We start from the raw sequence: 17,161 nt of genomic DNA, 5'->3' as shown, positions 1-17,161 counted from the left end.
TTCCTAATTCTCAACCATATGTTCGCTACGGTGCCCAGTTTTATTTGAAGTGACTGCTACGATCAGAATCTGGGTGAGGAATTTTCACATTGTTCACGTTGTTACCTTATTTAATCTGCTCCAGGTGGACCCTGAGAGAATATCTAATTTTCATAGAACCACAGGGTTCTTTCAGTGGAGAGGGTAACTTGTTCTGTTTGCTTGATATTGTAACAAATCAAGTACCGTGTGTAAGTGGAAGCTATAAAGATAGAGGAATATTTTAGCCTGGAGCCTGAAAGCTGGTTTTATTGAGCATCGAGGTCTATTTAAAACATGCCTTTTTAAAGCTATCTTGCATAAGGTCTGGATTTGGAATCACAACTCCAGAGTGGTCCTTGAGAAGGTTTTTAGTAGAGCTTCCAACCTAAAACAGAAGCACCCTGAGATAGAAGAAAATCTCTTCTGTTTTAAAATATCATCTGAAAAGATTTTCCATCTTTCATAACCTACTGCAAAATTGGTGTCTCAGAATATCCAAAATTCTCAACTGCAATATAAATTATCCTGTGAGTACTACTTCCTATTTTTCTTTTTTCTATTGAAGTGATCCAGTTAGTACCCTTTGATATAGTAATAATTCTACTTCTACTGTTTTAAGCAATTCTTTTTCTTAGATTTAATACATACCAGTTTCTTTGAGTTTGCTATGTAGGTCTTACAATCTAATCATCCCTGTGCTTCTTCATTGAGCTTGCTTAGAAATTTCCTACATAAATTTGTAAAGGTCAAAACAATGCAGAGAACCCTGGTTTCACTATTGACAAATTCAGTAAATATAGTAACTCGGGTTCTTCAGTTAGATACTTTGATGTGATGTTGCACTTATTTTACTACCTGATGAATTCTCCCAGGTAAAAATTTATGTCTGCTTGATACAGTAAACTTGCATGTATTTTAATATTTTTTAAAAATATTTTATTTATTTATTTGACAGAGAGAGAGTGATCATAAGTAGGCAGAGAGGCAGGCAGAGAGAGAGGGAGAAGCAGGCTCCCCGTTGAGCAGAGAGCCCGATGGGGTCTCGATCCCAGGATCCTGTGATCATGACCTGAGCCGAAGGCAGAGGCTTAGCCCACTGAGCCACCCAGGTGCCCCTGTATTTTAATATTTTTATTAAATATTGCTTTTTGTATTTATTTTCATTATTTCTATCGAGAGTTTTATGTTTCATGTGATCTAATCATATTTATATTGCTTTTCCTTCATTGATCTTATGATTATAAAATCTTTCTATATCTAAGCCTCTCTATCATATTTTTTAACTTTAAAACATCCAACTTTTATCTTTAACTCATTAATGTTCATGATTTTGTTTGTTTGTTTGTGCATGTCACCTCAGGTAAGGTTCTATTTTTTTTTTCCTCCAAAAGTAAAATATTTCCTGTAGTAAAATATTATTTTTTTAAAAGATTTTATTTATTTATTTGACAGAGAGAAATCACAAGTAAGTAGAGAGGCAGGCAGAGAGAGAGAGAGGGAAGCAGGCCCCTGCTGAGCAGAGAGCCCGACGCGGGACTCGATCCCAGGACCCTGAGATCACGACCTGAGCCGAAGGCAGCGGCTTAACCCACTGAGCCACCCAGGTGCCCAGTAAAATATTATTTTTAATACATGAAGGTCTCATATAGACCAAAGGTCTCCTAGAGGAAAAAAAAACAACCCTATTTTTAATTAGTCACTGGGTCTCTTTTAAACCAGTTGTAGATAGGTAAAATAAATATCCTGGGATCGAGTCCCGCATCGGGCTCTCTGCTCAGCGGGGAGCCTGCTTCCCTCTCTCTCTCTCTCTGTCTGCCTCTCCATCTACTTGTGATTTCTCTCTGTCAAATAAATAAATAAAATCTTTAAAAAAAATAATTGATATTTTATAATAAACAGGAGATTAAACATGGGAAAACACTCCAGATAAGTTTTTAAATTATAACAAAACACATGACATAAAATTTACCACTTTAACTTTTTTTTAAGTATACAGTTTGGTATCATCCCTCTTTTCTTTTCAAAGGTAGATGAGGTAGGTAGATTCACGATGCTCTGCAACCATCATCACCATTCATCTCCAGAACTTTTTTGAAACACCAAAACTGACATCCCTTTTCAATAAGAGAGGAGGCTGATATTTTCTTTCCCTTTTGCTATAATATTTTATCATGGCACCATTTTGTTTTTGTTTTTGTTTTTGTTTTTTTTCATTTACCCAATAGGGTCTGTGATTGACTTCCCAGTCTTTTGCCTTCCCGGGGCAATCCCTTGAAATCCTCAGCTCGTGGGCAGTTTGATATAAATAATTCCTAACCCAAATCCAAATGACTATGTATTCTTGGGAAAGAGCTCTCCTAGAGCAGGCAATACCCAAGCGAGACCAGGCAGTACCAAGACCTCGGTTGTTTTGGTTTGACAGGGTTCATGAAAAGCAGCTGTCTGCGAGATGTACCAAGATCCTGGCTCTTCCTGACTCTGGCTACAAAAAGGGCATGGAATTACTATAATACTGAAAGTCAACTATGCCTCAGTAATAAAAAAAGAAAGAAATCAGTGGACTTTGCGTAAAGTAGACTGTGGGTGGGCTTCCTCCAACCACCTGAAGGCCTGAATAGAACAAAAGTTTGACCTCCTCTGAACGGAAGCGAATTATGTGGCCTGACGTGACAACCTTTGGACTTAAGCTGCAGCACTGGGTCACCCCAGGCTCTCCCCATCTTCTGCCAGCCTGCTGAGTTTGCACCTGCTGCCCTCCGCAGTAGTGTGCACTAAATCCTTGAAACACATCGCTTTCTTCATGCAGAGACACATCCTACTGGTTCTGTTTCTCTGGAGAACTTTGACTAACATAGCAAATATCAGAATATTTTTCCTTGGGAAAATTCGTTCCTTCCCCAGCCTGTTTGTTAAGGGCAATGTTTCTACCGGTTTTCTGATGATCAAACTCAACTCTGTGATGAAACAGCCTTCCTTTAGCTTTAGTGGGTGATAAAAATCCTCAAGGATATTCCACTTCGTTGCAAACACCTCCTTTCACTTCATGAAAGTAAATCTTCCTCACAGAACTCCGTTAAACTGGGGCCCAGGAACATTTAAACTACATCAGCTTGCTACTGTTAAATATTCATATTTGCACTGCCAAGCAATATTGCATTTTAGTACCGGTTTGCATCTTTAGGAAGGCAAGAGCTTGAACTTGCTGAGTCAGATTGTATTCTCGACACTTCCAAACTTCGGTCAAACTCCTCTCAAGTCTTCGTTTGCTTCAGCACACACCGCCACTTTTCCGCACTCATTGGCACTGTTTGTACATTCGTCAGTGTATGTCAAGACAATGATAATTAAATCTCACTTGAAGATCAGAGACAGAGTGATTTCATTTAAACTTACATCATTCTGAAATAGGTAGCTTTCTTGTATTTCACAGAGGGAAAATTCTATGTGAGTATTAGGAGGAATATAATTATCTTGTTCAAGATACTAGATCTTTCAAGAAACAATACAATATTATCTTGGGTAGAAAGAGGGTAATCAGAAATTCACAGCAGGTTTTCTTACAGTTATTTTACATTTTCAGGATGTAACTGTCCTTCCCTCACATACAGACATTTGCTATAGCCCCAAAGAGAAAGGAGTGCAGGGAAGCTTCTGTTTACCTCCCTCAATGTAAAAGAAAAGAAGGAGAAAATCTGGCGTCTCTCTGTGGCAGAAGGACACCTGATGAGGTGATCTGATCAGCAAAAGCTTCACAGTCACATGGCAATAGTAGCCTAAGTTCACTTTCTCAAGAAGCTGTGGGCCACCAAGATGCCCGGCGGCAGAGTCTCCCCAGGAACGTGGAGCCCTGTCCCACATGTGGCTCTAGTCCCTCTCGACTGGGTCTGGGCATAGGAGGAGGATGATCTTTGCTCAAAATTGGTCATGGTCATTGTCAGATCTAGTTGTGCCTATCAGTGATCTCATTCAAATTCGCTTCCCGAACAGCAGGGCGATTCCATTTCCCGCTGCCCTGTAACTTGAATTCAGCTGCGTCCTCTCTCCTCCAACCAGCACTGATGAAGGAATCTGAATGCAGAAGTCAAAGCTGCATTACAAGCGGAGGCCGTGCATCAGTGCTGAAGTGACAATCATCCCTATTCTCGGTGTGAACTGGGAGCAAGCACTAATTAAAATTATAAGCTAGAGAGAACATGCATTGAAAAAAAGAAGCCGTCCCTAACCAATAATTCCAGGGATAAATTATACTTGATTTGCTAACATATAGCAGTGTCCAGGAACTATGATCTACAAATGTCTTGAATATGGTTCTAATCAATCTGCAGAACAATAATCAAGGAGGCATATAATTAGAACCGACTCATCCGACGATCAGCACATAACATTGTCTCACCTTGAAACAGAGCAGAGCATCCTCTCTCAAAAGTAAGAACTAATCGCAAACAGAGGCTGTTTTCTTATGGGAAATGCTTCCTGACAGACTTCTGGCGGTCCCAGAAATGCAGTTTTGGACGTCAGAGGTGTCCCGGGCAGGTCTCACTGAGGCTCCAGCTCTTGTGGCATCCTTCTCAGACCCAAGGGGCCCTACTTGGCGATGTCCACTCCGTAGTGAAAAAGACAGGAGACTGAGAAAATGGTCTGTTGCCACATTTCCCGAGAGCTACTGACGACCTCCGGCAGCTGCTGGTTGCACCATTGCCCTCAAGTAGGGATGGCAGGGGACAGCACCAACAAGAGGAAACGGAAATGTGAGCACTTATTGCTTGCTTTGTGGGTGTTCTAAGCCTTTCTGTAGATCACCACAGAAAGACTAATGCAGTGGATTATGAAAGAGCAGTGTAGAAAGAAAAATGCCTCTGGTAGGTGTTGAAGGTGATGTTTGAACCCATGTCTCTATAGCTCTAACGTGTCCGTGGCTAAGGCTGCTTTCCTCTCCACTGTCCTCCTTTCTGACCTTAAACATGCCAAGCTCGTCCCTGACTCGGGAGCCTTTCTACCTGATGTTCATGGCGCCTGGAATGTTCTCTCTCCAGATCTTCAAACAAATGCCACCTCTTCACTATTCAGTTCTCCAGCTCAGACATGCCTTCCTCGGGCGGCCTTTCCCTACATGCTAACCAGATCGGGCTTCTCATCACCATATTCTTTATCATTGTACGCCTCCTAGCTCTGCGGTTATGTGCACAGACCCTGCAGCCAAACCGTCTGAATTTAAACTTTGGTTCCTCCGTTTACAAACCGGGGCACGAAACAGGGAGGACTTGCCCTCTCCAGGCTTCAGCATCATCATCTGTAAAATGAGGATCACGAGACTAGATACTGTACCTATCTCATGGATTTGTTTAGAAAAACACACACACAGATAAAGTACTTAGAACAGGACATGCTACGAACTCACACTGTATGCATGTTTCTTACTGTCTTCTTCACAGCACTGCGAGTGCCCAAATTCTACCTTCTTCTCACCTAAATATTTATCAGGAGGGTTTTATTCCTTACTACGTCCTTAGCAGCCAGAAGGATCCCTGGTACACAGTAAACTATTATGTAATGCACTCAATAAGGTATCGTTAACTAGAGATTCAATGATTCAAACCTCATGTTATACTGCTCTTCCAGCTTTCGGATGGGATGGTCCCGGGTCAAAGACTTTGTTCTGGTACTTTTGAACACTGTGATTTAAAACTAGTTATTTAGGAGCACCTGGATGGCTCAGTCAGTTAAGCAGCCGACTCTTCATTTCGGCTCAGGTCATGATCTCAGGGTGGAGAGATGGAGCCCCACATCAGGCTCCATGCTCAGTGGGGAGTCTGCTTGAGATTGTCCCTCTTGCTCTGTACCCCCCCATCTCTTTCTTTCAAATAAATAATCTTTTTTAAAAAATCGTTATTTAACCTCCCCAAGTTTTGTCATTTTAATATTAGCTATTCTGAGTCTAGATAATGAATTTATGATGTAGTCATCAGTGGAACATTATGTAACAATGAAAAGGAATGAACTACAACTGCATATGCCTGTCTGAATGGATTTTGCAAACATAGTATTGAAGAAAAGAAACCATACACAACATATGATATATTGCCATATTCTAGAGTTCAAAAGAGGCAAGCTTACACTATGGTGTTAGAAGTCAAGTAGTGTTACCCTTGAGGGTGCCATGACTGGGAGAGGACACATGGCAGTTTTTGGACTTCCATATTCTGTTTCCCATTCTGCATGCTATGTTAGTGTGCTCACTTTGTGAAAACTTATCATTTGTATGCTTTAAGTAATAATAATAATAATCACATACTTCTCTGTATGGTTGTGAGAATTAAATGAAATAATGTAAATAAGGGACCTAGAGATCTTACTAAACACTAATTCCCTTCCCTTCTTCCAACATGGTTATCAAACAACAGATCATTTCCAGTGCCTCAGGGGCATTCAAGTCCCTTTCAATCTGGTCTCCATCTATGTCCCTAGATTTTTGGTCACCACACACCCATCAGACACATTATAATGTTCCGGCCCCACAGAACTTCTCCCTCAAATCAGTCTTGTGTTTTCACACTTGTTTGCTTTTCACATGATCTTCCATCTACCTAGAATACTCCTGTTCTATTTTGGTCACCTAGCAGGCTCCTACTTATTCTTCAAAGCCCAGCTCCAACACTGTCTCCTCAATAAAGCCTTTCTTGGGATTCCTTTCAGTCAATCACTCTCTCCTTTGTGCTCTCACAATAGTTAAGCCTTTATCTTATGTTGTAATTATACTTTCAAATATGTTTTGGTTTCAAGCTGTGTAAGTTGTATCATAACAAGGTCTCTTAGGTTCTCAGGTTCTCCAGTGACTAGATTTTTAATTCTCAGCAAGTTGTTTCACCTTGCTAAGCTTCTGTTTCCTCACTTACAAGAATGTAGGTAATAATGGTTTCTATAGGAGTGTTAAAAAAATCAGAATTTTTAAATGAAATAATATTCATGAAGGGTTTAAATACAGAATTTAGCAAACAGTAGGTGATCAGTGTTAATTATTACCATTATTAACTGAAGGGGAGACATCCTTCATTTCTGTGTTCTGTCACCAATTTTATAAAACACATAGTAGATACTCAATATCATTAAAGAAAGAGGCAGTCAGTAAAGCAAGAGATTTGTCCACTGCTTTGTAGGCAAGAACAAGAAGGCAAAGGGAAGGACAAGAGGAAGTACAGAAGTGGAAAACCGAGTGACACACTTCTCTGCATAAGATAAATATTTTTTTTAATTAGCTAAATTAATATTCCAGAAGGAGACTGAGAGACCTGGTCCCCTTTGCTCTCATTAACCCACATCACTGCAGGGAGCTGAGCGTTCCCTCGAGTCACCCATCTCTCATAGGCGGGAGCCGGTGTCTTGGTCCTAAAGTGTGACTGATACATCCTAGCCACATGGCTTGAGGCAGATAATGACAATCCCGTTGAAGTCCTGATGACTGATTATTTTCATAAAACTTAGAGTCAGGAGATGTTTATGCTACTCACAGTATTTTCCTAAGGAAAAAAAGCTACTATCTATTGAGTGCCTATCACGTGCCAACGCTGTGCTAAGGCACTTTACATACATTACTTCTAATCCGCACAGCAACCCTTGGCAAGGTAGGCTGATTCCAATTTTACGGAGGCGGAAACAATTTGAGAGAGGTTAAGCAATTTGCCCAAGAGAGAGCAAAGTTAAACCTATGTCTATGTGAATCTCAAGTTTCCATAACCATTATACCTCTATTTGACTAAATTATTTATGTGAATATCTTATATAAAATAAACACTAAAATTGGGATAAATATATAAGAATTACAAGTAGGACTGACGTGCTGGAGACTTTTTCAACGCAGCCATCTTCATGGCGGTAATTCTGGCTGACTACTGGAAGAGAAAGTTAACAAAAAAGAAATTAAAAAGAAACAGAGGGTCTTTTTTTCTTTTTTAAGGAATGTGAAGGGCAAAAAGAAAATTAGAAGGAAATTAAAAAGTAAAATTAAAAAGAAATTTAAAGTAAGCAATTTATTTCCAATAAAGTTAATACTAAAAATAATATAAAATTATGAGATTTATAAAAACACATATGAAGCTAGAAGATGGTGAGATTAAAGAGGAAATCCACAGACTAAAATATATATGCTCTAGTAAGAAAAAGGGCTAAAATCCATTAGATGAAAAGATGATATATAAAAGTAGATATGATTAAGAACTCAAATAGTTTTTCCTAATAAAATAAATACCACCACCACCACCACCAAAAAACAAAACCAAAAAGCTTGAAGAGAAAACAAAGGAGGGAGAATAAGGCACCAAGGGAGGCAAGCAAGTGCCAGCAGCATTAGGAACAGCACCAAGAAGGCCATTCAGGCAGCCCTCAGGTGTGGTGGTCGGGCATGGGGCAGTGGTGAGAGCTTGGGGGAAGCAGGGAAGGCACAGTGTTTAAGTGGACAGGAGCCCGTAGGACATAGTCTCAGATCCCTTGTGTATTCTTCCCTTTCCTCTGTCACCCCAGGACCAGCTACTTAATGAGCAGAAAAGTCAGTGCTTTTTGGTACTTTTTTGGTACATCCCGACTGCTGGGATGGAGGTGGGGGATGGCTCGAGGCGGACTGACCATCCCCAGACAGTGTTTAAGTGCCTGGACTCAGGCATGAAGCTAAGTTCTGATTCCCACACACTGCTTGTAGTTGGCTAAGTTGATGTACTTAGGTAACTCAGTTTCCTCACTTGTAAGAATATTTACCTTCAACAGTTGTGAGAATTAATTCAATAAATCAGAAAGCTTTGTATAATGCCTGCCTTAGTAGACTACATTTCCAACAAACTCTTCATTTTTCAAAAGAATAAGGTTGCTGGCCGAATGTTAAAGATAGTGCTACATTATGAACTTGAAAAGCCCTAAATACACACACACACACACACACACACACACATCCACTCACCTCACCTTACACACCATTTAAATTTAAAACAATATTAACTATTAAGAGTTAAGGAAACTCAAATAATTTGATTTTTTCACATGTTTTTTTCATTGTTATTATGACTTGATTGTGAAGGAAAAGAAAAAGCATGTACGTGACTAAGCTGTTTTTCATTTTTTGTGGTTGTTGACTGAATGAGCGAGCATTATTCTAATGGTCAGGCGAGGACTAGAAATTCGACATCCTTAATCAAAGTCTTTTGCTTCTTTTTCCTGTCACAACTCCCTCATGATGACCTTTTATTTCCAAGGGAAATGGTAAATTAATAACCAGTAAACTTTCCAGTAGACTACCACTTAGTGCCCACTTCTGCTAAAATTTGAGGTAAATAAGTGGTCTTTTAGCTGGCTATCTTCTTCTGAGCACTTTGACTTAATTAACTGACTTCTTTACTTCATTTTTCTTTACAGTCCTAGAAACCCAAAGCCAACCAACCAACCAGCCAAACCCCCCTGACTACCACCAGAGACAGAGTCCGGGAAATAATAGAGAATATTCTTGGAACTCCGAGTTAAACCAGAGGTGACCTCTGTTGGCTAAATCCTCAGACTCTGTAGCCAAACAAACATCTCGCCAGCTCAGGTCTGGCCACCCACCAGCTGTGAGACCTTAAGCAAATTATTTATCTTCTTTGGCAAATGTGGATAAGGAGTCCACTTCTCAGAGGACTGTTGAGAGGATAGAGTGCAATGGACCACGTAATATTTAGCACAGAGCCTGGCACATGCAACACATCTATTAAATGTAGGCTGGTAGGCACTAGCACTTTTATTGTTGTAATATGTAAAATTAGTAAATGGGACGTCATTCAGTCTGAGACATCTTTTAAAAATTACACAGTGATTCTTACAGTTCCTTCATTATACCGTTAAAAGAATTTACTGTGAGCTAGTGCTATGTTTTGGTGTAAAAGCTATCTATTAGGATTGATATTTCAGCAGAAAAACATAAATGAATCTTTCATCTAATCAATATCTCTGATACCTATCATTATTATTCCTGGGTGTTCTATATAGTAGCTGTCAGCCTTTCTAAGAGAGTATTAAAGGGTTGGTCATTTTATGCCTAATAAAATCAGACAACAAACCATGTTGTTGGGACTGCCAAAATGCTTTTTTAAAAGCTTAGTTCTGACATAAGACTTGAAATGCTTGTGAAAAACATTGAGGAAACTATTCAAACCTTGATCATTCATCACTGGTCTCAGGCTCAGACAACACTGGTTTGCTTAAGACTAACTATGTCTTTTAAACATTTCTAAGGCATTTTGGTCTTAGAGTTTCAATAAGCAAATAGGGGAAATGTGTGAAAGATTAACAGGCAGTATTTTTTTTTTTTTTTCGTAGCAGGTAGACTTTGGTCAGCTCAGTTGTGCTGGGTTACCTGTTTTGTTTCTTATTTCATACAGTGGTCTCGAACGTTAAATATTATACCTGACAGCATTTCACAATCTATTAATTCAGAAAAATCTTACCAGTTAAAACATTAGGCTTTAAAAATCAAACTGACATCTGAAGACTTCTTTCTCAGAACCTGCACAGTCAGTAAACAGTAAAGCCATCAGGAAAAGGAAGAGGCTTCCAGAGAAACCTTATTAAGACAACAGGGAATGATCTATAATGTTTGTAGTAGATTTAGTGAGCCTCATTATATGGTGCACCTACAGCTTACTGTTAATACATTCTGACAGATATTTTACCCTGGTCTTGAAAGTTCAGTGGCCACAGTGCCTTGAAATGAACTTGGATAATGTGCAGAAATTTCCACCAGTCCCAAACATTTTGGAACAAAATACCAATAATATGCACAAGGTACACATTGGTTAAGTGTGTGCTCTCCTTCTGTTTGGTGCATTTAGCTAACATAATGTGTTTCTTTGACCATTTGGAGAAAGACCCAAAGTGACATAACAGAAAATTCTCATTCCATACCATTCAAATGATAATTAAGACTGCCATGAATTAATCTGCAAAACACCAGTGCTTCCAGTCTGCCAGTGCATACTATTTAAGGACTACTCAAAATCAACATGGTGCTTACCAGCAGGAAGCACGAGATACAGCGTTTTCACCAAAAAGTACATTAATTTGATTACCCTGTGAAGCAGTCCTCATCTGTATTCAACATGCTCATAACACTTCATACTAATGTGTGAGATTAAATGCAACAATTTCATGGAAAGAGAAGTATGTGAAACAGAGGACTGTGTGAACACTTGGTACTCAGTTTTACTTGAAAAACTCTGCAGGGATTACTGTCTTTAAAGAAAATTTCAGTATCAACCAAATATGAAGAGCTGTTCTCACTGCAGAAGTTCAACTTGTATGAATTCATTCAAGCTTTTCTAGTTAGGTTAAAACTGCAATAAAAATTTTCTGAGTTAAAACTCTTTACAAAACACTCTATCCTACAAGAACATGTTGAAGGGCGGCTGGGTGGCTCAGTGGGTTAAAGCCTCTGCCTTCGGCTCAGGTCATGATCTCAGGGTCCTGGGATCGAGCCCCCCATCGGGCTCTCTGCTCAGCAGGGAGCCTGCTTCCTCCACTCTCTCTCTGCCTACTTGTGATCTCTGTCAAATAAATAAAATCTTAAAAAAAAAAAAAAAAGAACATGTTGAAGGTCAGTTTTAAGTCTGAAGTTGAATTGATGGAAACATACATTTTCTCCTTTCTTATTTAAATAAATAAAGCAGACATCCGAATACACCCCTTTAATAACTGCACATGGATTTGTTTTTGAAATTTGTTAATGAATTTGTGCATAATGCCTCTGTGGAGAGAGGATAGTGATGGTGATTTTGTCAAATATGTGCAGCTATTGTTTTACTGATTAAAATATTATATATAACTACCCTCAAATGAATGCGGAGGAGTTTGAGTTGACAACTATTTAAGTAATTTATAGATTTGTAAGGATTGTCTTCCTTATTCCTAAGTGATTTTAAAAGCCTATAAGACAAATAACCTATGTGTGTGTGTGGGCATGTGTATAAAAGAACAAAACCGAGCCTGTATTTTAAAATAAAGTTCAATCTGAATTAACCTGTATCAAGCTGTGTCTAAAGTAAACGGCAAAAAAAAAAAAAAAAAATTCTTATTACTAGTAGTCCAGTTGTATCTGTCCCTGAGACCAGGTACACTAATGTGAACAAGTTTACAATTGTGACTATTGTAAAGAAAAACAATCAAGGATGTGGAAATTCTATATGCAGGTGAAGTCCGAGAACATCCAAAGAAATCACTGGGTTAATAAACAGACTAATGTGTCAGTCAATGGATTAATAATTTTAAATGTAAGAAATTAGTTTATACTAGGGGACATCCTGAATGGATTTTAAGGCAACATTTATGTACTTTTAAAAAGAAATCCATTTAAAAAATGATTCTTCTTTTGGTGACAAAGATGAAAGATAGCTTCCAGACTGTATTCTCTAATATAGACTCATAATAAATTACATTTTCTAAAGAGAACAGTAACCATGTAGGTACTATGTACTTATGTACCTGTTCACATCATACCAGTTTTAAGAACTGCTTCAAGAGAAAGAAATGAGTACTAACTGAATAATCAGTGTCTTTTGCGGGGGGGGGGGGAGGGGGGCGCGGCGCTAATTCATTTATCTCAACAATCTATTTGTTGAGATTCAATTATATCATTTTTGAACCTTTCCCTGATAACAAATATTGTCATTCAGGGCAGCCTATAGGGATAGTTAAAATCCTCAAATTGTAAAAGTATGCTTTAGGAATGTCTTCTCAATTCTGCTGAAAAATTAATTTTTTTACGATGCCAAAATTTGTAGAATTTCCTACCCTTCTTCTTTTTGTAATTTTTGTTTAAGTTCTGACACAATGCAACAAGAAAAAATTACTTTCAGTAGATTTCTCTATTGAAACTTTTCTGCCAGATCCTGTATGTGGAAAATGGGCAATCTGAATACAAACATATTCTCGACAACACCCAGAACCATCAAGGCAGCTTAAGTGTATTCTTTCTCATACCCGTGGGTTATTATTATGAAGGGACCCACGTATGCCATGGGGAAGGGGAGAGGTGGGGAAAGGACCAGTGTGTTAAAGCCAGTTATGTCTCATACATAAAAGCGCACGTTATAACTACTTGAAAAAATTCACATTTATTTACTGTCAAACCGTGTTAAACTTTACACTGGATATTAGTGATGGGCTCATTATTAACAGGTTTACACAAAGGGATGAAAAGAAAAGCAGAATTTTGCGGAAACAATTTACATTTCATTAGAACTTTATCATAAAATAAATTAATTACTAAATATAGGCAGAAGGAATATGGAAGAGTAATATTTATGTTTTATTTTATTTTTTAAAAAAGAATAGGCACCTTTTGTTCACTAGAAAGTTTGTGAGAAGTGCCCAGTGCCCTCATTGCCCTCCGTTCAAGAATAAACAGAGGGGTAACACACACTCTTTTCTAGATTTCACCACATTTGTGCAAGGCATGGCGTAACTGGCTTCGAAGAGTTTTTTTCCCCCATAAAACGCGTTCTTTTGGCAATAAGAAATTTAAATGTAAGAATAGACTAACTGGTCAAAGCGGAACACTGTGTACAGTGGAAAATAAGTGAAAATGGGTAGAACTTACCATGACAGAGTGTAAGAAAAAACATTTCATAACATATGTGCAACCAAGAGCTTTTCACAATATTTTCTTCAAACTCTTTAAAATTATTTTAATGACAATTATATTTCAGTTGGACACAAATGTATTTATTTTACCCTAGCAATAGAACAAAATATAATTTCTTTAGCCATTTTTCATGAGAATAGTTCATTGTACAGTTGAGGAAACATATGAAATAAGGCCTGTGGCTTGATTGCTAGTGGTTAAACATGTTTTCAATCTTTGCCTTAATGTAAAAGATTTGCAGCGAACGAACTGCAAACTGACGCAGAATGGCTCTCCTGCTTTTCCAAGTCTTGTCAGGAACAGTAAGGTACAGTAAATTTGTCCCACAGGATTTTAAAGCCTACGTCTTGTATATAATACAATGCAGGCCTACAAAAACGGTGCAGCCATATTTACAGATCTAGTTCACAGACTGCTGCAATAGAATGGCTGGAAAAGTTTTGTTTTGCTTGCTTCACAATTTCTCTAAACAGCAGCAGAATCTTAAAATACCTGGTTGGCATCTCTTTTCTTTGTAACAAATAATCATTTTAGTATACTCTGTGTATATACAAAGTTTCTGTACGTTCTAGAAAAATTCACAGAACTTCAAGGTTCAGTCATCTTTTTACACTGGAGAACCACAGGTCAACAGAGCCATCTCTCCGAGCAGTCTGAGGGAGCTGCCCTGGGCCAGCGGAGTCTTTATTAATACTTGCCTGTGGCCCCTGGAATTCCTCAGCTGCTCTATTAAAGACTCGTGACCAGCTGCATTTGTCCTTCTCTAACGTCTCCTTCGGGAATACACCCTTCCTTGTTAATGGGGATTATGTAACCATCACTATTGCCCCTGCTGATCTGGTAACACATCTGAAGCTGATGGCCAGCTCCAAGATTTGGCATGCTTTTATAGTAAATGTCCTCGTTCTCACTCCTCCGGGAGGGAGAGAGGTCCTCTTCCATGTCAGGGCTGCTCTCCTGGTAGGGAGAGTCTCTGAGATTGGGCATGCTTGTATAAAGAGAGTCTCTGTTGGGGGACTGGAGGTGGTCCTCGGCCTCAGCGGTCAGCTGGGAGACGTAGCTGTCAGTCCCCTCGGGCTTCCCCTTCTTCTGGGGCTGGTACAGAAGGGAGTGAGTCCGCTGAGGAATGAGCGGCGCCTCGAGCTCCTTGTGGTGGAGCTCCAGCCCCGGGTTGTCGCCGTGCATCAAAGAGGAAGCGTCCGCCACGATGGCGTCGTCTTCGCTGCTGCTGCCACCGATCACAGGCTGGACCGGCAGCGTGAGCTCGAGGTTGTGAGTCTTGCTGCCGCCCCGCAGGTTGTTGTGCACTAACTCTGAAATGATCATTTTCTCGAAAGCGGCATCATTCAGACTTAGCCCACAGTCCACGACTTGCACGCTGTCATTATAGTCCCCCTTGCGCAGTGAGTAGCTGTTGTTAAAGTTACCATTTAGCGGTAGAGTATCCATGGCACTTGTATCCCTGGCATTGTTCAGTGAATGTCCTGAAACGGGAAAGGGGGGGTTTCCGTTACTGCCGCTGTTCCTTCCCAAAGCATCTTTACTTCTTTTCGTACAAAACTTTTTAATGTCGTTCAGGACAAAGTTGTATTTGAAAGCTAACACTTGAACAGTGCCAGGCTTTCCCGCATTCCCAACGGTAAACAGTTGCAACCCCTTAGATAATAGGAAGAAGTGTGAAAGAATAAGACTGTTTTCCAGGGAGGGAAGATGGCATACAGAATATTATTTGATCAATTTCGGGGAGACGGTAGTTATCAATTGATTTTTGGTCAAATCTCTGACACTCTTACAAGGAAGACTTCACTCCATGCCCTTGCATAGTTAATGCAAAGCAATTCATTAGTGACATTTACATTTTAAAGTACGAGACTATGGTTTATAAAAATAAAATTAACAGAATTTGTCCTAAACAACACTAAATTAAAAAAGGAATAAGTCACATACAAAAACCAAAGGCAAATGTACAACATAAACCCACATAACTGGCAAGCAACTTCTTAAACAACATTCTAACATTTCCTTTTTCTGGAGATGGAGTAAAAAAAAGAATGAAAAAAATGGACAGATACAAAGAATCATGTTCAACGAAGACAGCCATCTCTCACACTGACGGGACCAAGGGCCCACAAGCACCATCCGACAACACGATAGACAGCAGGTGGAATGACTCACTTTGGACAACTCACATCATGTCTGTCTGCTCAGGCTATCTGGCCTAAGAGTAGCTGATATATAAAAGAAAGTAAAATGATTTATTGTAACATGATGAAGAATTTCTAAGCTTCTCAGCAACTTAGTCAGAGCAAGGGTTCAACAAATTAGATTACCAGCAATAGCAGCCTTTTGCTTTTTCATTTAATAGTTATCGTTTTGATTTTTTTGTTTCCTTTTGGTACTAATACTCTCTCTAATCGCAACGGCCCCAGGCTCCTAATGGTCAAAGTTTGCCTGCAGCCCTGCAGTTGCATCAGCCACAGTGACAGCACCGAATGAACCAGCAGAGTCTACTGTACGAGACTGGCCCACAGACACCATGGGCATGGAGGTTAGACGCAGAAATGTTAGAGATTTCTTAAGTATGGGTCACAGAAATCAAACCAATAATAGATATTAACTATGGAATGGGAAAAGGGTGTCAGCCTTGGCTAGTATATATTTATCTCTAAAGGAATGAAAGACTGGATAAGTCTGCTGAAGATATGAAAAGAGGTTTAGAAGGAAAAAAAAAGATGGTAACATGCTCTCTTGGAATCAGAGTTGTATTTTCTACAGACACATAAACATGTAAACTGAGACATCACAGTGCTTCTCAGGCAAATGAAAATAAAAAGTTTTAGAGAAAATTAAATGATCTGCACCATGGTAAGTTAGGTTATTCATTCTCAAAATCCTAGAGAAAAAAAAATCACTTGTTTACAGATAGGTCTGGAAAAAAAAAAGAATGAAATGATGTTACTGAATGACACTGGCCACTGTGAGGCTGCTGCATTGTATGCAAGGCTTGGAGGAGTCGAGGAAAAATTTCATTCTTGGAAAAAATAGGAAATTTCCCTTTTTAGTGCTGCCTCCACTCTTAAAGCTGCAGATTATCCTAGAAAACTCGATTTCATGACCAATAAATATGTGGGAACTGTTCAATAACTTCTCATTAGCAGAAAATGATTAAGTGTGTGTGTGTGGGGGGGGGGTATACCTGTTGGTGACTCGTTTTATTTTAAAAAACTCTGATCCAACATCTACATTGGAAAAACGGACAATTTCATTTTTACCAGGCTCCACATATAACAAAATGAAGTTATTACAATAGTATCTGTAAGGCTTCCTTTAGTTTGATTCACATAACTGTCTAGCTACCTAATTCATGCATGTGCCACCATTTTTATTTAGAAAACATTTGGTGTTTAAGTTCTAGGTGACACACAGATCACTTTCTAGCATTTGTTTCCTCTATCGAGGTTCGATCGTGCCATTTTTCTTTCCTTTTAC

At 39.2% G+C, this 17,161-nt stretch overlaps 1 protein-coding gene across 31 annotated transcripts in view; it reads right to left on the bottom strand.

Moving 5' to 3' along the window:
* Nucleotides 1-13,123: 13,123 nt before the first annotated feature.
* Nucleotides 13,124-17,161, bottom strand: part of ADGRL2 (adhesion G protein-coupled receptor L2) — a 613,413-nt gene continuing 609,375 nt past the window's right edge. For 25 of the 31 annotated variants that reach the window (XM_044238548.1, XM_044238533.1, XM_044238552.1 and 22 more), the window contains one exon: nt 13,124-15,156. In XM_044238548.1, coding sequence (XP_044094483.1) covers nt 14,402-15,156 — 755 coding nt within the window. In that variant the 3' untranslated portion in view covers nt 13,124-14,401. Of the gene's footprint in view, nt 15,157-15,847; nt 15,901-17,161 lie in introns of all 31 variants that reach the window. The other 6 variants (XM_044238562.1, XM_044238568.1, XM_044238564.1 and 3 more) reach the window with 2 other exon arrangements.

This window comes from Neovison vison, chromosome 2 (assembly GCF_020171115.1).
Source record: "Neovison vison isolate M4711 chromosome 2, ASM_NN_V1, whole genome shotgun sequence".
NCBI classification, from domain to species: domain Eukaryota; kingdom Metazoa; phylum Chordata; class Mammalia; order Carnivora; family Mustelidae; genus Neogale; species Neogale vison.
The sequence above is the reverse complement of the archived record's forward strand: the minus strand, read 5'-3'. Positions and strand labels throughout refer to the sequence as shown.